Source organism: Lipomyces oligophaga (genome assembly GCF_038497815.1).
Source record: "Lipomyces oligophaga strain CBS 7107 unplaced genomic scaffold V1516scaffold_10, whole genome shotgun sequence".
In the NCBI taxonomy this organism is placed as follows: Eukaryota; Fungi; Ascomycota; class Lipomycetes; order Lipomycetales; family Lipomycetaceae; genus Lipomyces; species [Lipomyces] oligophaga.
In genome coordinates, this window is record NW_027117794.1 from 216,327 (window position 1) to 240,765 (window position 24,439).

At 43.2% G+C, this 24,439-nt stretch overlaps 12 protein-coding genes across 12 annotated transcripts; 8 read left to right on the forward strand and 4 right to left on the reverse strand.

Annotated features, from left to right (window-relative positions):
- Nucleotides 1–82: 82 nt before the first annotated feature.
- On the forward strand, nt 83–3,813 carry V1516DRAFT_643472 (uncharacterized protein). Its single transcript, XM_066920132.1, has 3 exons — nt 83–283; nt 349–812; nt 863–3,813. The coding sequence occupies exons 1-3, from the start codon at nt 220–222 to the stop codon at nt 3,575–3,577; spliced, it is 3,243 nt and encodes a 1,080-aa protein (XP_066775032.1). The 5' UTR covers nt 83–219; the 3' UTR covers nt 3,578–3,813.
- Nucleotides 3,806–5,171, forward strand: V1516DRAFT_681979 (uncharacterized protein). Its single transcript, XM_066923324.1, has one exon. It carries the CDS (start codon nt 4,178–4,180, stop codon nt 4,967–4,969), a length of 792 nt encoding a protein of 263 aa, XP_066775033.1. The 5' UTR covers nt 3,806–4,177; the 3' UTR covers nt 4,970–5,171.
- Nucleotides 5,061–6,742, reverse strand: V1516DRAFT_681980 (cyclic nucleotide-binding-like protein). Its single transcript, XM_066923325.1, has one exon. The coding sequence runs from the start codon at nt 6,475–6,477 to the stop codon at nt 5,215–5,217; it is 1,263 nt and encodes a 420-aa protein (XP_066775034.1). The 5' UTR covers nt 6,478–6,742; the 3' UTR covers nt 5,061–5,214.
- Nucleotides 6,743–6,989: 247 nt separating this feature from the next.
- V1516DRAFT_656822 (chloride channel) lies at nt 6,990–10,026 on the forward strand. The gene is made up of 2 exons (XM_066920347.1): nt 6,990–7,348; nt 7,409–10,026. Exons 1-2 carry the CDS (start codon nt 7,288–7,290, stop codon nt 9,778–9,780), a joined length of 2,433 nt encoding a protein of 810 aa, XP_066775035.1. The 5' UTR covers nt 6,990–7,287; the 3' UTR covers nt 9,781–10,026.
- Nucleotides 9,814–11,095, reverse strand: V1516DRAFT_681985 (HAD-like domain-containing protein). Its single transcript, XM_066923326.1, has 4 exons — nt 10,891–11,095; nt 10,734–10,828; nt 10,596–10,666; nt 9,814–10,523 (listed from the first exon to the last, which is right to left on the reverse strand). Exons 1-4 carry the CDS (start codon nt 10,954–10,956, stop codon nt 9,991–9,993), a joined length of 765 nt encoding a protein of 254 aa, XP_066775036.1. The 5' UTR covers nt 10,957–11,095; the 3' UTR covers nt 9,814–9,990.
- A 132-nt stretch (nt 11,096–11,227) lies between these two features.
- Nucleotides 11,228–13,153, forward strand: V1516DRAFT_681987 (uncharacterized protein). The gene is made up of 2 exons (XM_066923327.1): nt 11,228–11,572; nt 11,629–13,153. The coding sequence occupies exons 1-2, from the start codon at nt 11,314–11,316 to the stop codon at nt 12,972–12,974; spliced, it is 1,605 nt and encodes a 534-aa protein (XP_066775037.1). The 5' UTR covers nt 11,228–11,313; the 3' UTR covers nt 12,975–13,153.
- A 95-nt stretch (nt 13,154–13,248) lies between these two features.
- Nucleotides 13,249–14,361, forward strand: V1516DRAFT_656830 (uncharacterized protein). The gene is made up of 3 exons (XM_066920348.1): nt 13,249–13,561; nt 13,611–13,737; nt 13,785–14,361. Exons 1-3 carry the CDS (start codon nt 13,268–13,270, stop codon nt 14,171–14,173), a joined length of 810 nt encoding a protein of 269 aa, XP_066775038.1. The 5' UTR covers nt 13,249–13,267; the 3' UTR covers nt 14,174–14,361.
- Nucleotides 14,362–15,115: 754 nt separating this feature from the next.
- Nucleotides 15,116–16,599, forward strand: V1516DRAFT_681992 (Rieske [2Fe-2S] iron-sulfur domain-containing protein). Its single transcript, XM_066923328.1, has 3 exons — nt 15,116–15,398; nt 15,717–16,223; nt 16,273–16,599. Exons 1-3 carry the CDS (start codon nt 15,302–15,304, stop codon nt 16,359–16,361), a joined length of 693 nt encoding a protein of 230 aa, XP_066775039.1. The 5' UTR covers nt 15,116–15,301; the 3' UTR covers nt 16,362–16,599.
- V1516DRAFT_643493 (vacuolar protein sorting-associated protein 26-domain-containing protein) lies at nt 16,600–17,818 on the forward strand. The gene is made up of 2 exons (XM_066920133.1): nt 16,600–16,968; nt 17,019–17,818. The coding sequence occupies exons 1-2, from the start codon at nt 16,752–16,754 to the stop codon at nt 17,684–17,686; spliced, it is 885 nt and encodes a 294-aa protein (XP_066775040.1). The 5' UTR covers nt 16,600–16,751; the 3' UTR covers nt 17,687–17,818.
- V1516DRAFT_682000 (Golgi apparatus membrane protein TVP15) lies at nt 17,778–18,679 on the reverse strand. The gene is made up of 7 exons (XM_066923329.1): nt 18,500–18,679; nt 18,409–18,446; nt 18,346–18,352; nt 18,251–18,302; nt 18,137–18,205; nt 18,016–18,088; nt 17,778–17,957 (listed from the first exon to the last, which is right to left on the reverse strand). The coding sequence occupies exons 1-7, from the start codon at nt 18,569–18,571 to the stop codon at nt 17,843–17,845; spliced, it is 426 nt and encodes a 141-aa protein (XP_066775041.1). The 5' UTR covers nt 18,572–18,679; the 3' UTR covers nt 17,778–17,842.
- A 314-nt stretch (nt 18,680–18,993) lies between these two features.
- On the forward strand, nt 18,994–21,201 carry V1516DRAFT_121294 (uncharacterized protein). The gene is made up of 2 exons (XM_066918615.1): nt 18,994–19,677; nt 19,745–21,201. The coding sequence occupies exons 1-2, from the start codon at nt 19,099–19,101 to the stop codon at nt 20,963–20,965; spliced, it is 1,800 nt and encodes a 599-aa protein (XP_066775042.1). The 5' UTR covers nt 18,994–19,098; the 3' UTR covers nt 20,966–21,201.
- V1516DRAFT_682004 (P-loop containing nucleoside triphosphate hydrolase protein) lies at nt 21,142–23,605 on the reverse strand. The gene has a single exon (XM_066923330.1). It carries the CDS (start codon nt 23,345–23,347, stop codon nt 21,437–21,439), a length of 1,911 nt encoding a protein of 636 aa, XP_066775043.1. The 5' UTR covers nt 23,348–23,605; the 3' UTR covers nt 21,142–21,436.
- Between the last annotated feature and the right edge of the window lie 834 nt (nt 23,606–24,439).

The following is a 24,439-nucleotide window of genomic DNA, read 5'->3' on the forward strand; positions in this document are numbered from 1 at the left end:
AGAGGGATACAAGATAGGGTGAGGCTTAAGCCGTCACTAAGGTGGAAGTTTAACCGTAGGAAGTGCCCTATAGTAAGGGCCTGGCTGGGAATGGAATACGACGAACAAACGACCACGATTAAGCCATTTCAATCCAAATTTTGCGTTTTCCCTGCTGGCTTTTCGCCGTCGGATTTGCTGACAGGGTTGTATAGAGCTATCATCTAGACAAAAAAGATCATGGGAGCTGTGTCAAGTCGGCCTGAAGCGCCTGAAGGAATTACTGTTTACGATGATTCGCGATGTGAGTGTACTTGCTATTATTCGACTTGACAGAACCGCAGACAATTAACAACGGAAATGGAGCAGTTTCGATTTCGGAAATTTTGATATCTGATGCCGACAGTCGCCCTCTTGCTCGTGTACTGCCACTGAAGCCAAATGATTATCATTATATCATTGTTCGCAACGAGTCTGCGCCGATGATTGAGTTCGTCCAGGATATCACTACAACCAGCCTTTCGACGGTATTGCTGAAATTGCATGCCACCAGGGGGTTAATGTTTACATTTTCCGTGGTCCTAAACAAATCTGAACTGGAAAATTTTGACATTGCCGGCTTGACGTTCATGGCTGCTTCTAATGGACGACAGCTAGATACTATGCTTACGAAGGAATTACAATTTGATCCTAATATTCAGAATCGGAGTAATGTAAAGTTCATTGGAGATTATAGCAGTTCCAAGTCTAGCAAAGTTTTGGAATGGTCTTGGACGTGGCAGCCGCCTCATGATTTTGTTGATCAGTTTAATGGCTGGAGAAATTCATGCTGTGTAAGTGAATTAGAGTCGTTTGAAATTGCGGGATACTAAGACCATTATAGTTTGCCGAATATCAAAGACGAAATCATAAACTTACAAAACTTGCGGAGTTTGCTTTTTGGGTGCAAGCTTCACCACATCCCAAGACACCGAGAATTGTATCTGGTTTATCTCACTCTCCACGCCAAGTTCACATTTCACAGTTTGCCGATAGTGATGTAGTTACGAATCTAGAGCATTCACCTAACGCAATGTTCAGTAATACATTATCTGTTGGAGATGTGCAAACATCAGATAACCCTTCTGCTGATAGTTCATTGACGCCAGTAAAGTCGGAATCTAGTACAATTTCTACAGCCACGACGGTAAATGAAAAATTACAACATGATACTGTTATTGGACCAGCAAGTGATTCATCTTATCCTGATGATGGACCGTTATTTCGAGCCACAATCGCATCATTGGAAAAGAAAACAACAACTTTAAAATCGGCAGTCAAAAGACTATTGAAACAATCCACACAGGCCTATGAAGCACAGATGAATTATTATCAGAACTACGCGATGCTAATTTCTGCTTTTCGTGAAACTGCTAAGAATTTGAAAACGATGCAGCCAATCGCGGACGTATTTTGCAGCTCAGTTGGACCAGAAATACTTCAGTTTGAGCGTAAATCATGCTCGGACTTGCATTCTCAGGTGATTGATATATTGAGGAGATTATATGACTACGAAATCAAAGCTGCAGATAACAAGAAAAGAGATTTCGAGGATGAAGAACGAGAGTATTATTCTTGGCTGAATCGGTATCTATCGATAAAAAACGAACCGAAAGGGAGAAAGAAGTCTGAGAGCGATTCAAAATATCAGGATAAACGGAAAACTTTCGAGTTACGACGATTTGATTATTATTCATATATCCAGGATTTACACGGAGGAAGAAAAGAACAAGAGGCATCTTATCATCTCAGTGCTTACGTGGAGTCAGTAGTTAACGGTCTGCTTGCTGTCAACAGGAATCTTCTTTCTGCAAAACCACAATTTGAAAATATGCTCATGTCGGTACGAGCTGGGAAGGAGCAGCTAAGCTTGAAACGAACAGAGAGAGAGGAACTGCGTCGTGCACTCGAACGATCTGCTATGCCAGATCCGTCGATGTCGGCTTCGGTTGGGAATGGGCAGAGTGTATCATCAGGATCAGGATACTTAAAAAATCCTGGCAGCGCCAGTCATTTTTCTGCTGCGCACTCGGCGAGTCATCGGCGAGTTTCTCAGGACGTGGGAAATCATCCGCGAGAAAAGTTAGCGCCTTTGGCGATCTCTGCCTCTGGTAGTGGATCAAATAGAGTCGTCAGTGTCAATAGTGGAAGTAGTACGACCGATGGAGATGATACTTCAGCAAGCAGCGACGATACAGGTCGTCGAAAAGAAGGATTATTATGGGCCATGTCTCGGCCAGGAGGTCATAATGACCCAAGAAATCTAAACAAGCCAGGGTGGCATAAATTTTGGGTAGTACTGGCTGGAGGACAACTATGCGAATATACGAATTGGAAGCAGTCTTTGGAGTTACATAACGATCCGATAAATCTTCAAATGGCATCAGCTCGCGAAGCGCGAGGAACGGATCGGCGATTTTGTTTTGAAGTAATCACGCCGCAGTACAGAAGAGTATATCAGGCAACCTCTGAAGAAGACATGCATTCGTGGATCAGGGTTATTTCAAATGCAATCTCAAACACTATTGAAGGAAGTTCGCCGTCACTTGTAAATCTGAATGTGATGCTTTCTGACACAAACCTGACCGCCGGACTGCATTCGCCGGCTGGCAGCCGTAAAGTTTCTAGTTCCAGTGCGGCCATTGGCAGTATTTTGACGAGTTCCAGAAGACGAGATGGAGGAACAGCCGTGCATGATAATAGCGAAGAACTGGATAGTAGCGACATCCCTGGTGCAAGCGATTCACTACTTAAACGGCTTCGTGAAACTGATGCTGCGAATGGAACGTGTGCAGATTGCGCGGGCAACAGTAAGGTTGAATGGGTCTCGATCAATCTAATGGTAGTTCTATGTATTGAATGTGGAGGAATTCATCGCTCGCTTGGGTCGCATATATCTAAGGTGCGCAGTCTAACTTTGGATACAGTTTCGTTCACGTCGGACTTGGTGGACGGTTTGATAGCGGTTGGCAATACGAGAGCGAACATGATTTGGGAAGCTGATCGTACAGCAGCGGAAACGAAGAAATTACTACGACATTATCTAAATAATCTGAAGTCGTCGGCATCCGCGGGATCGACAACGTCTGGGTCAGCCAGTCTGCAATCTGCAAGCCCGCATCCAGGAGGAGGAAGCACTGCTGATTCTGGCGGCGAGCAAGGACGGCAGGCGCGACTATCATTTATCATGGCTAAATACGTTAGACGGGTATTTGTAGAACGCCTAACTGCAGGAACTGATTTGAAGGAGATGCTTCGTTGCGCAGCACAGACGAACGATGTAGTGCAAACATTACGAGTATTAGCGCTTGGAGCTAATGCTTATACGATTGATGAAGATAGTAGCGATTCGAGCAAAGATGATAGGAAAGCATGTCCTATTGCAATAGTTGCTTTGACGAATGCTGGGATGAATGTGTCTACTTTCCCTGTTGCGGAGATGTTGGTTCAGCATGGAGCGAAGATTCCGCGTGAGATTCCAGCTGATGTGTCCCTGTCGTCATCTGCGCGGGCATATATATTGAGAAAACAAGCGCAGCAGAATGAAGGTCGCGCATGAATGTATAATATTGGAGAGAATGGCGTTTAATGGATGGGTCCATATAGTTAATATTTGATTTATTCGTACATATATATTTATAGTGGTATTGATGCAAAGAGAAATACGCGTTTAAGTGGATATGGCGGGCTGTCTTTTGTTGTGATATTGCCTGAAGAGGCAGTCCAAGCCGGCAGACCATCTGCCACGATCCCGGACCTCCTCCAATTTGCATTTGGCTAACTTCCAGTCCTGACACTACTAAATAATACTATTATTCGATTTGTTAATTTTATAAGTTGACTAAGCGAAGCAAATTATTGAATCGGTGAAAAAGCAGGGCTGTCTTCTCTTTCTCGATATCTGGAGTTCTAGTGCGGTTATTCTAGATTTTCTCGACTGCGCTCGGATCTTCTGCTTGAGCCGGGAGAAAGTTACGAACGTCCACCGAAATCTAGATCATCTTGAGCTTGATCTCAGAATTTTGCTCTCTTAAATTTTTCGGTTTCTGGTCACATTTTCCGACAATTTAGTTGTCGCAATTTTTTTGCTGGAATACTTTTGCGGTCTAAAGCTACGATTCGATCTGAGTTCTGCATTCAAGCTAGCTGATCGATCGGAATGGCATCGTCAGCACTCTACTCAAGTTATGATATGCCAGCGTTAAACAGTTCGCGCTGTATCCAAGTGGACAAGCGTGCGGTCGAAGACGACCGCAAGAGAAGTCACCACAATAGATGCAGCAGCAGTCTCAGTAACTCAATATATTTTCGACGACATAAGCAAAACAAGCAATCTATGGCCTATTCCTTTGTCCTTCTGACGTCAATACTGTTGGTTCTATATGTTCTTGTCAGTCCGACAACGGCTGTCTCGGGCATTAGCAGACGAATAGATCGGTCGTTGGTTTCGCCAGCCTCGAGTTCCGACTCGGCGGGTATTTCTTTGTCAGAATCACCAGCTGTTCTAAACTCGCCTGGATCGTCTTCTCTGTCATCTCCTTCGACACCCCCGTCTTCTTCGTCATCTTCTTCATCGTCGTTGTTTTCCCCGGAAGAAATCGATTTGTTCAGCCATGAAATGCAAGCAGGCATTGCTGGTCTGACCGAAAACTTGGGCCGATCTCCTCCTTTTGTCGTCAAATCTCGTCGTCGTCGAACTTCCAAAAGTACGGTCGCTTCATCTTCTCCACCCGACTCGAAATTATCTTTTGAAGATCCATCTGCAGACTCGAACCGTCCTACCTTGCCTAACGAAAGTAACTCCATCAATAGTAACAATAAGCCAAGATATCAACTTGAGCTAGCTATTGAGTCCCCTTTATTTTCGCCGCCGGATACTAGAACTCAACCAGGAACAGTCGCTTTGGTCGTCGGAATCATCACGATTGTCACAGCTAGTTTGATGATGTAGTTTATTGTAAATCACCTTTTTCTTTCAATGTTCTTTAGGTTTATTCTGCACGGATCTGGATTCTTGGGTGTAATGTCTAGGCGCTTGGTCGGCTTGGTTAATGTAATTTTCTAATGTAATTAATTGTACTCATTTTCACCTCTTCAAAACACATTAAGATCAATAATATATTTATTCCGCGATAAAAAACGGGAAATGAAAATAATATAACATATTCCTTAAACCCAAGATTACAAAAACAATTCTCAATAACTCGACATGACTACCTTGCTGCCAACTAGTCGCTGAAATCCACTCTTATCCAACGTCAATGCACGAACTGCCGTGGTCGCAGTAACTGTCGCAGCTCTGGGTGCGTCGTTCAGTAACGCAAGCTCTCCAAAATAATCCCCGCGCTGTAGCTTGTTGACTACCCCTTCGCCTTCCTTACTTACTTCAGCAGTACCATGCTCAATCAGATAAAAATGCTCGCCTCGGTCGCCCTCGCGAACAATCTCATCCCCTTCAGAGTAGTTCACCGCTTTGAGAGCATCCGCAATTTTGGCCCGCTCCCAATCCGTTAGAGACTGAAGCACTGGAACCTCTCTGAGAAATCCTTCGTATGTAGCTCTCTTCGAGGCCGTGCGCTCCATTAAAATCCGCCGGAACGTCGTTCCATCAAGAACCCAAAAAACACAAGGGCTAGCAGTGATCACCGTAGCTGCTCGTGGGGAATTATACATCAATGCAAGTTCTCCAAATGACGACCCTGATCCGGTTGATGACACTTTATCTCCATCTACATAATAATCCACCGAGCCCGACTCCACTACATAGAACTTTTCTCCTTCGTCTCCTTGCTGAATTACTGTAACATTGGCAGGCACCCGCTTCTCCTCCAGCACGTTCAAAATAGTAGTCAACGCCTCGTTGTCAAGGTCGCGGAACAGAAAGTTCTGCGCAATAATCCTTTCTAACCGCTCGAGCTGCTCTGGAGATTTTGCCACAGTACGGAATCGAAAAGAGTTTGAGCCACCAGAGGTGGAAATTGTGGGAGATAGGGATTCACCAGATACCGAAGTCCGGCGATTAGTGTTGAAATTGAGAGGCAGAGTAGATAATCGAGTCAGTGTTTCAGTTCCAGCTCCAGTTCCAGATGACGACCTTGAAGTTGAACTTGGGGGAAGTGCTGTGGATGCCGAGGAAACCGAAGACGAAGCAGAGGACGAAGACACGAGAGGATCAGTTCCTTGATCATACGTTGATGGGGTCGGCGAATCTGGTGCTCCATCTGCGGGGATAACCGGCAACAATGATCTAGTTAACGCTTCGCCGGTCGATGGAACAGAATCCGGTGGATGAACTGTATCATAAAAGGAAGTCGGATGCCTTTCTTGACTCGTTGTCCCCGGAGTAGATGTAGAACCTGCTGTAAAAGTCGAAGGGGTCTGGAAGGAGAAAGAAGTGAACGGATGTCCGCCTGTTTGTGTAGGATCTCTAGCTGAAGCTTGTTCAGAGGGAATCGACATTTTATCTGCCGAATTCAGTTTCGTATAAAATTTCTAGTTTGCTGAAATATTACACAACAACTTCCAGAATCCAAATCGAAGAACTTGACTATGCCTTGGTGAAAGTGACAGACAATGAGAACGTGCTGTCTTCAAATTGAAGCAGATTCAATTGGAAACAAATAAACTGCACAAATTGATCCAAAATTGACGAAACCTAAATATCAGCCAATTTAATCTGATTTAAACAACCAATAACAAATATTAATTTTTCTCAAATGAGCGCAATCGGAATGGAAATGGTGATAGATAGAAGTTTAAGATCTGGACGCCAACCACGCAATTAGGGTCGAACTATCTTGAGATCGGCGTATAGAGTGTTATGTTACAACTTTATGGCATATATGTACCAGGATGTGATGCATATGCTTTTGGTTGAAATTTTACTAACCCGTTTTACTCGCAATCTTGGTCGTTCTGATAGTGGCCTGTAAGCTCATAATAGAATATCGCTTTTAAACCTAAGTTATAATGTTAGGTCAATCAATATTTTTTGATATATTACAAAATAATCACCAACCTAAGCCTCTGTCGTCACCGGTTCTTACCTAACCCGATATGATTGCACGAGCTATTCACGTGTTTCGGCCCTGCACTGACAAGCTCGAATAGCTTATTCATTTAACATTTTGTTTAATATTTGATGAATGCTGGTTCCTTCACGGATTTATAAAACAACATTTTTGCGTAAGGAAAGTGAAATTCATTACTCTAAGATTCTTGAATCAACTGGTTTCTAGTTGATCGCGAGTCCGCAGGTGTCCTTCGCAAATGGCTTCCTCAACTCATTCTACACCACAGACAGCCCGATTCGATGAATTTTCCACAATTGGTCAGATTACCTTCAGTTTGAATCTTTTTTATGGAATATAGCTACTAAAGGATTGTATAGACTGGGTACAGGATGCAAACCGTGAACAGCTACGGGCACGGTATGAAAAATCGCATAGTCTCCATTACTATGGCGGTCGACGACCAATGCTAGCATCTTTACTCAACCGAGCAAACGAACTCCTGGAGTCTATCCAAGGTTGGGTTGTCTTAACGCTGATAGGAGTTTTAATCGGTTCCATTGCTGCTTTTTTGAATATCATCACCGAGTGGTTGTCTGATCTCAAATTAGGTCACTGCTCAACTGGATTTTATTTAAACGAGAGCTTTTGCTGCTGGGGTGCCGACGAAGGCTGCCCGGAATGGCATGAATGGTCTACCACTGTCCCTGTCTTTGGATATGTTTTCTTCGTTCTTGCTTCGGTTACTTTTGCTGTAACTTCTGCGTATATTGTTAAAACGTATGCGCCTACTGCTGCTGGGTCTGGTATATCTGAAATCAAATGCATTGTATCTGGATTTGTTCTGAACAATAAGTTTCTTTCTGCCCCTACGCTCGCAATTAAAGCATTAGGTTTGCCACTGTCGATTGCATCGGGACTGAGCGTGGGCAAAGAGGGTCCAAGTGTGCATTACGCAGTCTGCGCGGGTGATGTTGTGGCTCGTTTGTTTCAGCGATACCGGCGTAACGCGACTAAGTTACGAGAAATTCAGACCGCATGTGCTGCAACCGGTGTTGCGGTTGCCTTTGCGAGCCCCATTGGTGGAGTATTATTTTCTCTTGAAGAAATATCTACAAAATATACTTTACGCACTATGTGGAAATCGTACTATTGTGCCATGGTGGGCATCGCCAGCTTGGCCGCCTGGAATCCGTTTCGAACTGGTCAATTGGTGATGTTTCAAGTATCATATGACCATCACTGGCATTTTTTCGAAATCACTTTTTATTTAGCAATCGGAGTTTTTGGCGGGATATATGGTTTATTTGTTAGACGTTTGTTCTTTTTGGTTCAATCGTTTCGAAAGCGGCGAGGTCTAGCGAAATATGCAATCGAAGAAACTGCTGTCTTTGCCTTGATTACTGCTATGATTTGCTACTTCAATCCCTTTTTGGCAATTGATATGACTAAAAGCATGCAAATCCTATTTCGAGAATGTAACTCCGAAGTTAAATCGGACGATGATTTTCACGGCATTTGCGAACCCTCAAGTTCCCAGTCGACAATGGCATCGTTAGGATTTGCGGTTCTTGTTCGCACATTGCTTGTGATTGTCTCATATGGCTTGAAAGTTCCGGCGGGGATTTTCGTTCCTTCTATGGCTATTGGAGCATATTTTGGACGGCTAGTTGGTGTCGCTGTTGATTCACTATATCGAGCCCATAGCCAATCTGCTTTTTTTTCAGAATGTGCTGTCGGAGAGGATATTTGTATCACACCTGGAACGTATGCTTTTCTAGGTGCCGCAGCAGCACTTTCGGGAATCATGAATTTGACAGTTACTGTTGTTGTGATCATGTTTGAACTTACTGGTGCCCTGGCCTATATTTTACCGACCATGATTGTAGTTGGTGTTACAAAAATTATAAATTCTCGGTTTGGACATACGGCCGCACTTGGTGGAGGGGGCATAGCTGACCAGGCAATTGTATTTAATGGAATGCCGTTCATTGATAATAAGGAAGATCATGATTTTCATGGAGCAGCAGCCGAATCGGCGATGACACCAACCCATGCCTTGACTGTTTTTCCTGCTATGGGCGCAACACTAGATGAAGTCGAGCGAACGTTGGAAGACTATTCTTTTAATGGATTCCCAATTGTGCAAGATCGAAATTCGATGATTTTGACGGGATATATTGGACGGTCAGAACTCCAATATGCAATCAGCAAAGCGCGAGCATCAGCGACGGAGTTGCAGCCATGGGCTACCGTATTTTTCACGACTCCAGATCAAGAGCCAATTCGACGAATTTCAACATCTGCGCAAGAATCTGGTACGATATTGAATACACGTCAGTCGAACATATCTTCTCGGCCAGAAGTGTATGAGTCCGGGCCATATGATGAAGAGCTTGGGGCTGCAGATTTGAACAGATCAACAGATGTTCCACTGTCAGAATTATCTGGTTCGTCATCGACGTCTACTGAAGTTCCACACTCTCTTTCACAACCTTCGAGCAGGATAAGTTATAATCTTAATAATCCAACAAATCAGTCGAATCGATCAGGAGATTTACACGTTGATTTTGCTCCGTTTATTAATCAAACACCGGTGACGATCAATCCTAAAGTTCCACTGGAGACCGTGGCCGATTTGTTTGTCCGTGTTGGTCCGCGGGTCTTATTAATTGCTGACGAAAAGGGGAAATGTGTAGGATTGGTGACACAGAAAGATTTATTGCGTTATCAGTATAAAGAACATCAGTAGTAGATGAACATGTGCATTTGTGAGGTTCAGGGTTGGAGTTTGTAGATTGGAATATAAGAGAGAACAGATATAGATATTCAAGTACAGATCTAGTTTATTCACAGATTAGCATATACAAAATGGTAATCCTAGACAACACAACCGGGCGAGTCAATAGGAGCTAAGCAATAGCAGAACCAAACAAACAAAGCAATAAAAAAATCAAGCAAGCTAAGCAGACGGGTGATGGTGGTGTGCAGCGTCAGTGTTATTCTTATTTTCGATAGCAGAATCAATCGTGATTTTTCCCTCAACTATAGCCTGGATTTTCTCATGAATGTCTTTATACGAATTGAACACATGATATGGAATGCCTTCGCGCTCGCAGTAAGTGATGAGGTCGCGGCCCACTTTGGCAAACAACAAATCTGTTTCTCGAGCAGCACTCAGATCCGACACACCATCACCACAGTAAAATAGCATCGGTCGGTCCTCTTCCGGAAGACTAGCAAACGGTTTAATACAGCGCGATTTGTCATGGCCAAAGTCAGATTCGTCGCGGTAGACAATATCCCAGGATCCGTCATCATGAATAGACACATCATTGGCGACAATTTGGATATCATTCGCTGCATCCTCACCCACGAGTTTCGTGAGAAGAGCGTGGATTATGGGTTTCATGCCTGAAGAAACGATGACCACAGGAATTCCAGCCTTTTTTGACCATCGGTAAAAATCAGCGAAACCACTATCGAGCTCGATATCTAGTTTGTCAGAAATTGTCCAGATATTTACGAAATGTTTCGAATTTAAAAATAAAACAATAGAATACTCACTTTGTTTCAAATATTCGATGCATTCAGGAAAGGGACGATGAATAGATTTGAGCATATCCTGAAATGCGTCTCTGCTCATTGTTAGCTCTCGTCGACGTCATAGATCTTTATAGAATTAGGTGAAGCACTCTCACGCACCTAAAGGTTGAGCGACCTTCAAGAACTTCGATATTAAGCTGGCGACGTCTGGTTTCACCGTAACCAATGTTATCAGTCATGTAATCATTACTGTCCTAAATCTTCAAGTAAGCATCTGAACCCAAATTCAAACCGAGCTACTCGAAACACAAAGTACCTGAATTGTTACTGTGCCGTCCCAGTCCGTAAACACAATTGCCTTGACTTTAGGGATGATCAACATGACTAGCGGTTAATATGTACTGCTTCGGGTTCTTTCTTATCAATTTGAGTCTTTGTTGTGGCAATTAGTGATTTTAAAGCAATCCGTGTTGAAAGCAAATGCAATGGAGGTTAAAAGTTGAGGAAGCAAGGCCACCGAGACCAACTAGGAACTACATCTGCAATGTCGAATGTCGAACAAATCGTGTCGCAAATTTTTCAACCATGTCGAATGACGTCGATTTCAGATCGCGGCACGATCCCAAAGACTCCTAAACAGGTAATTGGTAAATAGAAGAGATGCCATATCCATTATGTACTGACTCCTTGGGATTCGCGCGCTTATATTTTGTTTCTACAATCTAAATGGGCTTGTTAAATGGAGACGGCTAGAGGAATAATAGCTGAATCAGTGAGCGAATCACAAAATGGGTCCGGCACAAATTACTTCTCTATTCTTTCTGACGGCGACGATGTCGCTAGCCAAACCAGTTCAACCATGCAGTTTAGTCGTCGAAATCTTGTATTATGTCTTGATGGCAGTGCATCCAAGTTTGGACAGCGTCCTGCTTCAAATGTGCTAAAAATCTTCCAGATGCTGGACCTAAGTATCGACAATGTATTGGCGTACTACCAGCGTAAGATATCTACACGTCCTAAAAGTGATTTTGAGACAGACTGCTGATAGGATTAGCTGGTGTGGGATCGTATATCGATAGCGACAGCGGAATGAATCACTTTTCCTCTCGATGGAAGTCGTTAATGTTTACATTTGATTCGATCGCAGCATACTCCTTTTCAGATCACATAATAGCATGTTACCGGTTTCTGCTTCGTTACTATCAATATGGAGATCGAATCTGGATTTTCGGGTTTTCCAGAGGTGCTTTAACGGCTTTGGTCCTTTCTCGCTTGATTGAAACTGTCGGCTTACTCCGACCAGGAGGGGAGGAACTGGCCCCCTGTGCGTGGGAGATTTATAAAAACTGGCTTCTGCACCAGGACAAATCAATATTTGACCCATCGCGTGGATTCGCAGATGCATTGGCAAGGAAATTCAAAGCTACCTTTGCAAGACCGGTTCCAGAGATATATTTTCTTGGATTGTGGGACTGTGTAACTGCGGTCGGGTTACTGCGGCCTCGAACTTACCTGCCAGCCAAGGGCGAGGAGGAGTATCAGGGGATCGTCACGCACGTCCGACATGCTCTAAGTATCGATGAGCGACGCGTCAATTTCAGATACTCGGACGATGTCTTCGGCTTGGATGTGGTCGAGCAGTGGTTCCCAGGCAACCACAGTGATATAGGAGGAGGATGGCAAAGTGACAAACGGTCGCTGGCTGGTGTGAGATTGAGCGACTTGTCATTACGCTGGATGATCCGAGAAGTATATTCACTTGGATTACCGTTACGAACCGAGTACATTCGGAAGATTGCGTTGCCGTCTTTGGTCGAACAAGTGATTCTAGCGCCTGCGCATGACATGCTTTCGTTTTCGCGGATCAAAGGTAAGAGCAAACGTGTTGCGGCAAAATGGTGGTTTCTTGAGTTCTTGCCTTGGCCTCTAGAATATAGCAGCCAATATGGCACAAAGCGTCGGCCAGATCGACATGGCAAAATTAATCTTGGCCGTCGACGATTGATTCCAGACGACGCACTGATACATTGGAGCGCACTGTGGAAGCAGATCCTGGATAAGCGGTATCGACCAAAGAATTTACCCGAGGACCTCTGGTATGCCAAATCAGCATATGATCAGATTCTACAAAACGGAGTAATCCCTGACGATATTTTGGACGATGAGGAAATCATGGCTGCAATCCAGGAATCTGATATTTTGGATCAAAATATAACTGGTCAGAATTCGGTTGTCTCGGACATTCAAAACGTGGATAATCAAAATTCAGATATCTCAGTTCAACAGAATGTAGTAACTCATCTTTCTATTAACCACGAATCAGATATTTTTGAGCATGACATGATGAATCAAAATCCTAACATTTCAGACAAATCCATGACTATCCAGGACTGGGAGTGAACCCATGCTGGCCAACAATACTTTGTTTGCCGCTCTCTTTGAGCGGTTACACTGAGAATATATTGAAGCGTTTATCAGCAAGATGTAATTATCTGTTCTACTCAGTTATATTTGTAGATTTCTTCATGGGTCAAGTATAGTTTTATCAAAATTGGCGCTCCCGATAGAGACCCCTTGGGACAAATGCATCCGGACCGCCGCGCGGAACGCGTCCATATAGAGGACGTGTAGGTAGAGGTCATCCCACTGATCTAAATAATTCCACTGCGTAGAAGTCGGAAAGTTAGGTAATAATGTCACCAGATACTCAAGAAACAGATATCAATGAGATCAATGGTGATTCAATCGAGTCCGAAGACCTCTTACAACTCAAATCGAAATCCAACTCTAATGCTCCCCCCGGTCTTAGTGACCCAGACAACAAGCCGATCAAGAAGAAGAGGACACCCAAAGACGAAGAACAGCTGGGTTCTGAAATTACAGGCCAGTCGTCGTTACCGCTCTCACGAATTAAGAAGTTGATTAAGTTGGATGATGAGGTCAGAGCATGTGCAAGCAGTGCCGCGTTTGCAGTGACGATTGCAACAGTAAGTTAATTTGATCAAAATTTGCTAATCGTTATTCATCGTTTCTTAGGAGATGTTTATCCAGTACTTATGCGATCAATCGCTACACATGTCTCGAAGTGAAAAACGAAAAACGCTACACTATAAAGATATCGCGAATGCCGTGAACAAAATTGATGAACTAATGTTCCTATCTGGTGAGTAGTACGCTGAGGAACACTTGATTGGCTCCTAACCATTTCAGATATCGTCCCCAAACCTGTTCCGCTCGGAAAAGTCCTGTTGGACAGGAAAATACGTGCCGAGACAGGAGAAATCGAAATAGACCAGAAAGATCTTACCGAAATGCACGGCCCAGGTTCTAAGGTAAAGTCGCAGAAATTGTTGACGATAGCGTCTTTGCCAAACGGACAGTCCACACTCAAACTTACACGGCCAAATAACAACACGCACGATTTATCCGCTCCTCCACATGCTGTTGCTGCCAGAATAATAGATGTTATGGCCGAAAGTCAACTAGATCAACGGGAGAAGGACGAGCTAGGGTCTAATTCAGATGCTGATCTCATGGAACACAAGTCGGTACAAGAGAGTGATCTGGATGCTACGCAACCAATGGATCTCGAGGAATGATTTTTGACATTTCACTGCTACACGCTTGAACTGCATTGAGCTAATAGAAGTTTAATATTATGTAATTTAGGAAGCCTGTGATGCGTAGTGCTTATGATACTGATTCTGTAAGAACAAATCCAGGAACTCTATAACCGAATCATATATAGATAGCATATTGATATTGAGAGAAAATTATAAAATCTGACTACAAATCAGTATATGAGTTCAGTCATACTGTTAATAAGTTACACCCAGAAGAAAGTGGAGTAATGTTTTGCTTTCGCTGGTGCTTTCGCTTGTAGCTACGTGCGAGAAGGGCACTTAAACAAAATAATTAAAGTAACGATCTCAATCAAATCAACATTTCTTATTTAGCATCTATCTCAATGCACCCTCTCAATCATCAGAAATCTTTACATGGAGTCCCTCGAGTGAATATCCTCGGTTGCTCTCATTAGGAACCTGAATAATTGATCTGTCCTGGGTTTCCGAAGTCGCAACTAGAGTATTTCTGAGCTTGCATAACTACTTAAACCCACCGCAGAAATTCCAGCAGTTTACTCGACTCTCAGTCTGTAAAACCTTTTTGACCAATCTTGTAAAAGTTATGCTGAGTATGCGATATATGCAGATGCTAGATACCATTGGACTAGCCATCTGATGTAGGCTAATTCTGGTGTACTGTGAGAGTGCGGCGTCTCTACAATATACTCGTGCACAGAAAACTCACATAAACAGAGAGCTATGAGGTTAATTCGTGGCAAAACTGCTAATATTTTTTCACAATCATTTTCACTTGATTTGCCTTCGACTGAATAAAATGGACTTTTGACTAAGGAATTAGATAAACAGTCGCGATTGGAGCTTGGAAATGCAATGGTGGTGGATCAGTTGGTACATACCCCATCACTGTCCAGGCAAGGGCTCAATTTTAGCCAATCATAATTTTCGAATTGAAGTGCGGCTCCTATGTACAGGGAGACCAAGTCTCCCGAACTCTGGCGCTGTTCCAACAATTCTCGGAGCTTTTCTCGCGCTGTATAAGCTTTTGTTATTTATTTGTAGGTTTGAATAATCAAATTTATTTGAACTACACGACACTTTTACGCAGTATTTATAGGCTATTTGCGCAGAAAGGAACTACAAATGGCTTCTCGAACAGTCTTGAGAGCGTCGGCTGGAGCTCTGGCGGGCGTCCGTTCTTCCGCAGTCGTCGTCCGTTCGGCCAAAGTTGCTGCTGTTGGTAAGTGTTTGTCTGATTATTTTGCGCAGTGTGGTGTGTTCGGTATTTTATCACGAAGGCTTATCTTGATTCGATGATGAATTGTTCTTGGGGTGGCGTGTATATGGTTGATATCAATATGGCTGTCTCTTTTTATCGAGGGATTCACGGATTTAGTGATCAGGCGGGTTAAGCGGCTTCAATGGCATTTAATGCGAGAAGCAATCTTGGTTCTAGTTTCGATGGAGAATTGTATTGAGATATAGCTGATCAGCCAATATGGCACTCAAACACACACACATCGCCACACATCCAGCCAGCATATACTAACAGCAATAGACCAGAAGAGATCGGCCTCTAACTTCTACGTCACCGACAACACTTACAAAGTTCCCGACTTTGGCCACTATTTGAAGAAAAACAAAGGTGATGATAGTTCGCGTGTCTACTCGTACTTCATGATTGGCTCGCTCGGTCTTCTTTCTGCCGCCGGAGCAAAGGCCACAGTCACGGATTTTCTTTCCAATATGTCTGCCTCTGCCGACGTTCTTGCGTTGGCCAAGGTTGAGGTTGATCTTTCGTCAATTCCTGAAGGCAAGAATGTCATTATTAAGTGGCGTGGAAAGCCTGTTTTCATTCGTCATCGTACTGAGCATGAAATTGACGAGGCTCGCGCCGTTCCAGTCTCTTCACTTCGAGATCCCCAGGCTGACGATGATCGTGTCAAGAAGCCTGAATGGCTGATCATGCTTGGTGTCTGCACCCATCTTGGTTGTGTACCCATTGGCGAATCCGGCGACTTTGGCGGTTGGTTCTGTCCTTGCCACGGTTCCCATTACGATATTTGTATGTACTTTTGAAATTTCCCATATAAACAGTTCTAACTGATTACTAGCTGGTCGTATTCGAAAGGGTCCCGCTCCTCTCAATTTGGAAATTCCCGAATACGAATTTGCTACCGAAGACAAGCTTGTCATTGGTTAAACAATTCTTTTTTTCTTATTGTATTTAGAATTGTCTTGTTTGTGTTTTTATCGGTCGCCAAATTATTTACAGCATTATCATTCGCACTACAACTTCTACAGATTGAACTTGCTAGCCAATGTGTTTAGAATCTACTTGGAATTTGTATTTTAATTTTAAACCTCCAAAATTTATTGAGTAGGGAAGAATTGGCTATGTAATAAATTATGTAATAAATCACATGATTGTATGAGTGATGTGTTGAACCATTTGTTATCTATTGCCGCGTTCGAGGACAGACTAAGTTCGACGATATTAGTTACTATACTGACGACATTTACGCAGTTTAAGGTAATCGACCTGAATTGACGATTGCTTTTGACATAGCAAATACAAATAAAAACAGCAATTATGGCGCTGTTTTTCAAATCTCCGCTAGATATCGAGATTCGACTGGACGGCGAGGACCAGCGTAAGCATGTGGACGTTCGTCTAGACAAGCGTCGGAAAGAGAAAGTGCCTTTGTTTATCGACGGCGAGACAGTAAAAGGATCAGTGACGGTTCGCCCGAAAGATGGACGAAGATTGGAGCATATTGGAATTAAGGTCCAGTTTATTGGAACAATTGGTATGTATTTTTTGCTTGCTACTGTAGAAGATAAATTACTGACAGGATAGAAATGTTTAATGACAGAGGAAACACATACGATTTTCTCACGCTTGGACAGGAACTGGCTGCTCCAGGTGAGCTAGTCCACCCGGAGAGCTATGAATTTGAGTTTCGCAACGTGGAAAAGCAGTTTGAGAGTTATAATGGCATCAACGTCCGTCTGCGTTACTTTGTTCGAGTAACCGTAGGTCGTCGCATGGCAGACGTTATCCGTGAAAAAGACCTCTGGGTTTATTCGTACAATATACCCCCAGACACAGTCGCTTCAATCAAAATGGACGTTGGTATTGAGGACTGTTTACATATTGAGTTCGAATATTCTAAGTCGCGCTACCACTTGAAAGATGTTATCGTTGGGCGCATTTACTTTTTACTTGTACGTCTGAAAATCAAGCACATGGAATTATCAATCATCCGTCGAGAAACCACTGGTGCAGCTCCAAACCAATATAACGAAAGCGAGACCTTGGTTCGGTTCGAAATCATGGATGGCGCCCCTGTCCGCGGCGAAACAATTCCTATCCGTTTATTCCTGGGCGGCTTTGACTTGACTCCAACCTATAGAGATGTCAACAAGAAGTTTTCTACCCGTACATTTCTGAGCTTGGTGTTGATTGATGAAGATGCCCGTCGTTATTTTAAGCAAAGTGAAATCATTTTATTCCGCCAGCCATGATCGCCTCCTGTTTTGTTTTGTTGTGTAGTTTCTGTAGTAATGAACTTGTTGGATTAATTACGCCTATAAGTGTCTAAGCTAATTGTAATAATTTGGTAGTCATTGTAATGTTACTTGAATTAAGGATAGTAAATAATTGTACACATCTCTGAGATATTATACAGTCTCCCCAATAGGAGCACTTTCGTATCCCACCTCGTCGTTTCCACGCATGTTACTCGGAGGCTCAATTGACGGCGTGTATTCGAGAATGATATATGCAACACCAACACTGGTTTATTTGGTCAGTTTTTGTGCCGGCCAGCCAACTAAATACAAAATACACGTACAGCATTATAACGGCGCCACCAACAATGCGAAGTGGACCTGGTGAGAAAATTAAGGCTCCGATAAGAACATAAACTTGACCTAGGTTAGCATCTGTCTCAATTATAGGTTTTTTGTACACACATAACCCGCGACCAAGAAATGAGGTTAAAAATGACGCGTATTTGGCAATAGAAATTAATACGGTAAATTCTGTAAAATTTAGTAAAATTTCTTGTCAAATTAAAAAGAACAAACCTGCTGAAATCACAAGCGCGCCGAAGAGTACTGTATACAGAGCCAAAATGACCTAGCTCATTAGAAATGAAACGACAATTACCAAGTCAACCAACATTTCGGCTAAACAAAATTAGTATATCCATGTCAATCTATGAGGCTTACGGTTCAAAACATACAAAGATAGAGGGAAAAAAGTCGAGATACCTCCAAGTATCTAATCTCAGGTTAGCGGAGAAAAACCTTCGACAAACTTAACAGACAACGCACCATGAGAGCGCCAATAACAAGATTGACAATCCGGAATGGACTTGAAAACGAGTCGGTGTCAAATAAACTCATTTTCTTCTTGGAATTGGCTCACAATTGAAGGTGTAGATTGATTTGAATTGATTACCTCCTAATTTGAAGAGCGATGACCGATAAAGTCCTCGACACCTACGCTACCACCGAGGCAGCACAAGGGCTTAGTCATGTGACTAAATTTACACGTGATACAATTTAGCACAAAGCACTTAATTCTAATCGACCGTAAGCACGAAGAGGGGACTCGGGGGCCCGAGATATGGGGAAAGGTCGCCAAGTTACAAGCTCAACAGCAGAAATAATTGGTTCAAAGCAGACGGAAACGAATATTTTGAACCTCCATATTGACTAGATAGTATTTTATCGTGCGGTTATTGTTTATATTGTTGTGGTTACACTCTCGGTTGCATTCACCAGCGTATTGTTGCCGGTAGTTCAAGTTCAGCTTGGGGACGCGTTTCATACGGAAGGAACCATCCAACTCTTCGCAAACTGAGGATCACTTGACCGATTGTTTTCACAACCAATTGTTCTAGGACTCTGGATAATTGTTGTTCACGAACATGGCTCTTTTGCGCAAGTCGTCTGTAAAGAGGCTTTTGTATTATTTTCGCAATAGGAAGCGTCTCCTGCTGCTTCTGACGCTTGTCACTGCTTTTGTATGGGTTATCTCGCCGTCGTCGCATCAGTCCGTGTTAACGGGGGCTAGCATGTTATACACTACACGAACTAGCGCCGCGCTTCCAAAACAGAAATTTGGTGTCTTTGATGTAGCAAAACCGTATATGCCTTCATCCGCTTGGGAAACACCATTCTCGTTCTCGGTCTCCGCGGCAGACTCGGACATTGCTGTGCTGCCACCGCTCGAAGACAGGTGTCCGGTTTATGCCTATTTCGACCCGGACGATGCTGCTCACAACGAACTGAACGCTACAATAGAGCGAGATATCATTGAACGATGGCGAAGGGCTTTTTGGGCACTTGGGTTTAAGCCCGTCTTACTCGGTATCGAAGATGCCAAACGTAATCCGAGGTTTCAAGAGCTCGCTGCCGTACGCAATCTTGGAGCCAAGGCTCGCTCAGACATTCTTAAGTTTTTGGCATGGGAAAATTCAGCGACAGGAATGATGGTCGATTATAGGGTGAGTGGCTGCCTTTTGTTGTCCTTCTAATATTTGAATCGGCTTCGCTTACTTGAATAATAAATAGGTATTTCCCATGACGACTCGACCAAATCATAAAATGCTCATGAAACTGCGCAGTTGTCAGTTCAATGAAGTATCGATTTATAAAGATCTTGGTGAATCTCTTCTCACGGGTGCTCATGCCGCCGTGACATACTTTCTCGATAAGGCTTTTGAAACCGGCCACCGGGGGAACATTTTGGGGTATCTATCCGAAGTTGTAACAGTGAAGAACCCGATAGAGCATTTCGTGTATTATAGCCCTCGCGTAGTGAGCTCCAAATATGCGGGTCTAGATCCGAGCTTATTGCCTGATCTAATCAATTCTCACCTTCATTCTACCTGGATTTCTCGCTTTTCAGATGGAATCGCAATCATCAATCCGTTCGAGTCAAGCTCGCGTATCATGACCTATCCTGCGCTAGCAACTGCATATACTCTAGCAACATGTCCTCCAGTCGAGTTTGAACAATATTGTCCTCCGGGTCGACAGACTTGCTACCAATGCAGTAAATCGTTAAACTCTGATTACATCAAGATGAGTCCTACGATTCCAAACACTGGAAATTTTTTTTCTCTTGTCACAATAGCGCATCCTCTGACTCAGCTCGGCCTTGTGTTTTCTACGTCAACTCAGATCACAGCGAATCTGGTTCGTCGCAAGACCTTGAGAGATGTATTTGTGAAGGCAATCTCGTCAGATATTATTGATGAAGCCATTGGATCTGCTGACAGGTTACTGGAACTTAAGCAGATAGCTGCTCGAAATTATGACGTGTTGGATAACATTTATTTAACTGTGTTTGAAGACCAGTTCGAACTTTCGGCAGATTGCTTACTGGACTCATATCTGGAATGGGCACTAGGATTCACATTTGATCATGAATCTGGACAACACCTTAATAAGATTACAAATGCTAACCCAACGTCAATTCTGTCCCAAGTCAAATATGAAGATTTACAATATTCCCTCGAGCAATGCCTGCCTTCGTCCGAGATTCAAGTCTTTCGTGAAGATTCGGCTCGCATTGGCGTCTTACGTCAAGGCGTCCACATTCCATTACAGCCAGCTTCCGAAGTTGTTGACGGTGCGCGAGAAAAAATAGGGAGCTCATCTCCAGATATCAAACGACTTAGAAAAGCCATTGAGGGTTGGAACATGGCTGACTCAGAACTCTGGAGATTTGTTAGGGCTCTAAACCAACGAATAACTCTAGAACCGACTATTTGGCTCAGTCCTTTATAATATCTCTCGCTGACTTAATTAGAAGGTTTTATGGTCCTTTGTTTTGTTTGCCACTTGGGTCATTTGGATAATTTGGATTCGCAATTACAATTTGTTGCTGCTTCACAGCCGTTAATGCCGCACCTTGTTGCTGGATTCTTGTATAATACTTTCTAATGATTTGGGTATTTCTTATGGCATTTTTTTCAATCATTTTTGCGCATACTCGTACATATACAAACTTCAATTGCACGCTATTTTTCATCTGATATTTCGTACTACTTAAAAGTATTTGAATTGAAATAATAATCGAATCATGAACAAAATAAATCCGGCCTTGAAATAATCGCTCCAACTGAAAATAAAAGTTACGCCATAAACATTATCCAGTCCATTTCCATCCGAACAATACAAAACGAAGAATTGAAAAACAAAAATAGAAGAGCACTAACAATAACAATAACTTGAAAAATTAGAAAATAAGAAATCCAATCAACCTTGCGCAGCAACGAGCTTCGATGGATCCAACACGGTAGCATCGGAGGTTGCGTCGACATCTTCGTTGACTTGCTTGACTGCACGGTCATTTTCACGAGAAAGATGATTCACAAATTTATACTGCTCATGGCTGGTGTAATAGAATGGCTGAACACGTTGAGAAGCATCAGGTAGCATAAAAGTATTGACAACGTCTTCTGTTATAAGCACGTATTTCACTGCCGACTCAGGTAAGTCGTAGTTCACATCCAGGAGTAGTTTTGCCATCACAGATTTCAGACCTCGGGCACCTGTCCGCTGACTCAACGCGAGCCGCGCCAGCGCTTGCAATGCGGGAACCGTGAATTTCAAAGACACTCCAAATAGATGGAATGAATGTTCGTATTGTTTAAGGACAGAGTTTTTGGGTTCAGTGATGATTCGAATCATGTCTGTCTCGTTCAAAGGCATCAAACTAGAAACAAGTGGTATCCGGCCAATCAGTTCTGGAATTAGCCCAAACTTAATGAGATCCCGAGTTTCGACTTTGGATAGAATCGTGTCATCGTCTAATGCAGCTTCAGATGCAGACAAGCGAGGAGTATCCGCTGATCTAAATCCAAACGTCGGCGCTGCCTGATCTAGACGTTCGCGGATTATCTTCGGAAGCCCGACAAAAGCACCCGAAAGCACGAACAGAATATTCTTTGTATTAACAGTATATGATTCCTTGTTGGTGGAACCATTCGCATTTCGTTTGACAGTGATGTCGGCTCCCTCCAGCATCTGCAATAGTGATTGCTGTACACATTCGCCAGAAATGTCTTTACTAGTTTGTGCTGAAGTGCTTGCAGGTCTCGCAATCTTGTCGCATTCATCAAGAACGACAACACCAAATTCAGCTTTCTCAACGTCATAGTCAGCGTTTGCTAATAGCTTCTGAATGCAGACATCGACATCATCGCCCACGTATCCTGCTTGCGTGAGCGCCGTACAATCGACAATCGCGAATGGCACACCAAGAGCTTTGGCGACACTTTGCATCAGTAAGGTCTTGCCGGTTCCTGTAGGGCCAACCAGCATCATATTTGTTTTATCGAGTTCTGGTTGGTCGTCGATATCTGCTTCCTCGCCGAATCCAGCGGTTAGTGACGACCCACTGCTTGAAGCCGACTGAAACATAAACGCAGCCGGCATCAAATCTCGCATGTTAGTCGACGACATTGTAGTCCCCTGGCCAGGATAGTAGCTATCTGTTGGCTGGTAGACAGCACTCCCGTCATACGTAACAGCATCTCGACGGAGTCGAGAATTAAGATCATTACGAACTCGTCGTCTTCGTTCCTCGGTAGCATGTGCGCGAAGATAATGGTTATAAACAACAACAGAAATCATCATCTTGGCCTCCTTCTGGCCAATTACGTACGAGTCTAGATGTTTCTTGATGGCACGAGGTGAAAGGCCATTCATTAGTGTGCTCCTCCTTGAGGACGCTCGCCCGCTGCTGTCTGATGGTGCACCCTTCGATGATCCACCACTGCCTCCTCCTGTTCCTCCTCCTCCTGCTCCACCAATAAATCCTCCTTCACCGCTATTACCATTGCCATATCCTTGCTCATTTGTCCCAGGAGATCCGTCAAAGGGACCCTGGGCTCCGTATTGATTCGACACAGGAACTTGAGAGGTTCGTCGAAACAATGGGCCGGTAGGTGCTGCACCAGCGGTATAACTGCTCGAATATCCCTCTCCTCTTTTGTCCCGAGAATAATTTAGTCTACTCAACGTGCTGAAATGACTAATGTTTATGAACTTGCATCGCTGACCTGTGTAATTACAGATCGGTCTCATGCAAGCCAATCTCGATCCTTGCTGAATCCGCGAAACTGCTGATCCCACTGATCGTGCTGTTCTCATTTTTGTCGGCATCTTGCAATGAACTATATATTATTTCTAGTGCGATCACCCGATTCTTCTCGATTCACCAACTAAGGTTGCCCGAATTCAACAGAAATCACCGTGCCATCTAAGCAGTCTAGTTCGTCATCGCGCATCTCCATATCTCTATCAGTCACGAGGAGCCTCCCCCCACTGGTGGGAATCACCTAACCCAACATAGTTCGCTTACTTCATCCGGCATTCACTATTCAAGCATGTTATCTATCTTCTGTATCAGATATAAATACATTCTCTCGTATTTTTGAAGTCTTTAGTAGGTTTCTGGTGGAATTTCTTGTGTATTGAAAATTGAGCTTTTTTTGCTAATAAGCGAGACGCATTGTGCATTGATTTCAAACAACAGACAGATCTAAGGGCTGGACGTTGAGTAGGAAAGGTCGTTGCGAATTTCAATCACCGAGCTATGAAATATACGGAAATGTAGTTACAGTAGCAGATTGCTTATTTTAGCTCTTGTTGCTTAATCAAGACATTCAAGAACAATATAAAATGGCAGTTCTGAGGCAATTCTGGTTTCAAATATTGTTGATTGTGTAGATAATAAATCAGTGCAAGCAAGGCTGAATTGGTTAAGCATATGTGACTGTTGGAATCAAATTCAGTTTACTTGGTAGATTTTGAAATTTGCATCGAATGAAACTATATCCGTCAGACGGAAAGATAACAAACGTGATGTCTGCATCGGATAAATATGAATAACAAAATGGTATGAGATGTTAACAAATATGGTAAAATTATAACTCTAGTTTAAACCTAATGGGACTGAGTCCTGAAGAAGTTTATCGATCTTCAGTTTTCCAAAAAGCAAAGCAAAGGGTGCTGTAATGGCTTGTAATTCTCTAAGTGAATGATGGTTGATACTTCTGAATAACGGTTCTAGATTATGTTCAGGTAAGCATGTTCTATTATGCAAAGATAGCTGACCAATTGAGGTAATTTACTGAAAGATCAATGTCTAATCTGCAGAAGATACAGTGTACGAAGCCTAGTTCATTGAAAGAACTACTAAATAATGGAATAGTATAATGGCACAACCGGTATTAACATTCTGATTCAGTAACT

Bases quoted from the DNA above. Each gene is read 5' to 3' on its own strand.
- V1516DRAFT_656830 (XM_066920348.1), top strand. From the start codon at position 13,268: ATGTCACCAGATACTCAAGAAACAGATATCAATGAGATCAATGGTGAT. The intron at 13,562-13,610 runs GTAAGTTAATTT...ATCGTTTCTTAG, and splicing joins TTGCAGTGACGATTGCAACA to GAGATGTTTATCCAGTACTT. The intron at 13,738-13,784 runs GTGAGTAGTACG...TAACCATTTCAG, and splicing joins TGAACTAATGTTCCTATCTG to ATATCGTCCCCAAACCTGTT.
- V1516DRAFT_682000 (XM_066923329.1), bottom strand. From the start codon at position 18,571: ATGAGTTTATTTGACACCGACTCGTTTTCAAGTCCATTCCGGATTGTC. The intron at 18,447-18,499 runs GTGCGTTGTCTG...ACCTGAGATTAG, and splicing joins TTGTTATTGGCGCTCTCATG to ATACTTGGAGGTATCTCGAC. The intron at 18,089-18,136 runs GTGTGTACAAAA...ACCTAGGTCAAG, and splicing joins ATTTCTTGGTCGCGGGTTAT to TTTATGTTCTTATCGGAGCC.
- V1516DRAFT_681992 (XM_066923328.1), top strand. From the start codon at position 15,302: ATGGCTTCTCGAACAGTCTTGAGAGCGTCGGCTGGAGCTCTGGCGGGC. The intron at 15,399-15,716 runs GTAAGTGTTTGT...TAACAGCAATAG, and splicing joins GGCCAAAGTTGCTGCTGTTG to ACCAGAAGAGATCGGCCTCT. The intron at 16,224-16,272 runs GTATGTACTTTT...ACTGATTACTAG, and splicing joins CGGTTCCCATTACGATATTT to CTGGTCGTATTCGAAAGGGT.
- V1516DRAFT_121294 (XM_066918615.1), top strand. From the start codon at position 19,099: ATGGCTCTTTTGCGCAAGTCGTCTGTAAAGAGGCTTTTGTATTATTTT. The intron at 19,678-19,744 runs GTGAGTGGCTGC...AATAATAAATAG, and splicing joins GAATGATGGTCGATTATAGG to GTATTTCCCATGACGACTCG.
- V1516DRAFT_681980 (XM_066923325.1), bottom strand. From the start codon at position 6,477: ATGTCGATTCCCTCTGAACAAGCTTCAGCTAGAGATCCTACACAAACA.
- V1516DRAFT_681979 (XM_066923324.1), top strand. From the start codon at position 4,178: ATGGCATCGTCAGCACTCTACTCAAGTTATGATATGCCAGCGTTAAAC.
- V1516DRAFT_681987 (XM_066923327.1), top strand. From the start codon at position 11,314: ATGGAGACGGCTAGAGGAATAATAGCTGAATCAGTGAGCGAATCACAA. The intron at 11,573-11,628 runs GTAAGATATCTA...TGATAGGATTAG, and splicing joins TGTATTGGCGTACTACCAGC to CTGGTGTGGGATCGTATATC.
- V1516DRAFT_643493 (XM_066920133.1), top strand. From the start codon at position 16,752: ATGGCGCTGTTTTTCAAATCTCCGCTAGATATCGAGATTCGACTGGAC. The intron at 16,969-17,018 runs GTATGTATTTTT...CTGACAGGATAG, and splicing joins CCAGTTTATTGGAACAATTG to AAATGTTTAATGACAGAGGA.
- V1516DRAFT_681985 (XM_066923326.1), bottom strand. From the start codon at position 10,956: ATGTTGATCATCCCTAAAGTCAAGGCAATTGTGTTTACGGACTGGGAC. The intron at 10,829-10,890 runs GTACTTTGTGTT...TTGAAGATTTAG, and splicing joins ACGGCACAGTAACAATTCAG to GACAGTAATGATTACATGAC. The intron at 10,524-10,595 runs GTGAGTATTCTA...CTGACAAACTAG, and splicing joins CATCGAATATTTGAAACAAA to ATATCGAGCTCGATAGTGGT.
- V1516DRAFT_682004 (XM_066923330.1), bottom strand. From the start codon at position 23,347: ATGCCGACAAAAATGAGAACAGCACGATCAGTGGGATCAGCAGTTTCG.
- V1516DRAFT_643472 (XM_066920132.1), top strand. From the start codon at position 220: ATGGGAGCTGTGTCAAGTCGGCCTGAAGCGCCTGAAGGAATTACTGTT. The intron at 284-348 runs GTGAGTGTACTT...GAAATGGAGCAG, and splicing joins TGTTTACGATGATTCGCGAT to TTTCGATTTCGGAAATTTTG. The intron at 813-862 runs GTAAGTGAATTA...AGACCATTATAG, and splicing joins GCTGGAGAAATTCATGCTGT to TTTGCCGAATATCAAAGACG.
- V1516DRAFT_656822 (XM_066920347.1), top strand. From the start codon at position 7,288: ATGGCTTCCTCAACTCATTCTACACCACAGACAGCCCGATTCGATGAA. The intron at 7,349-7,408 runs GTCAGATTACCT...AGGATTGTATAG, and splicing joins CGATGAATTTTCCACAATTG to ACTGGGTACAGGATGCAAAC.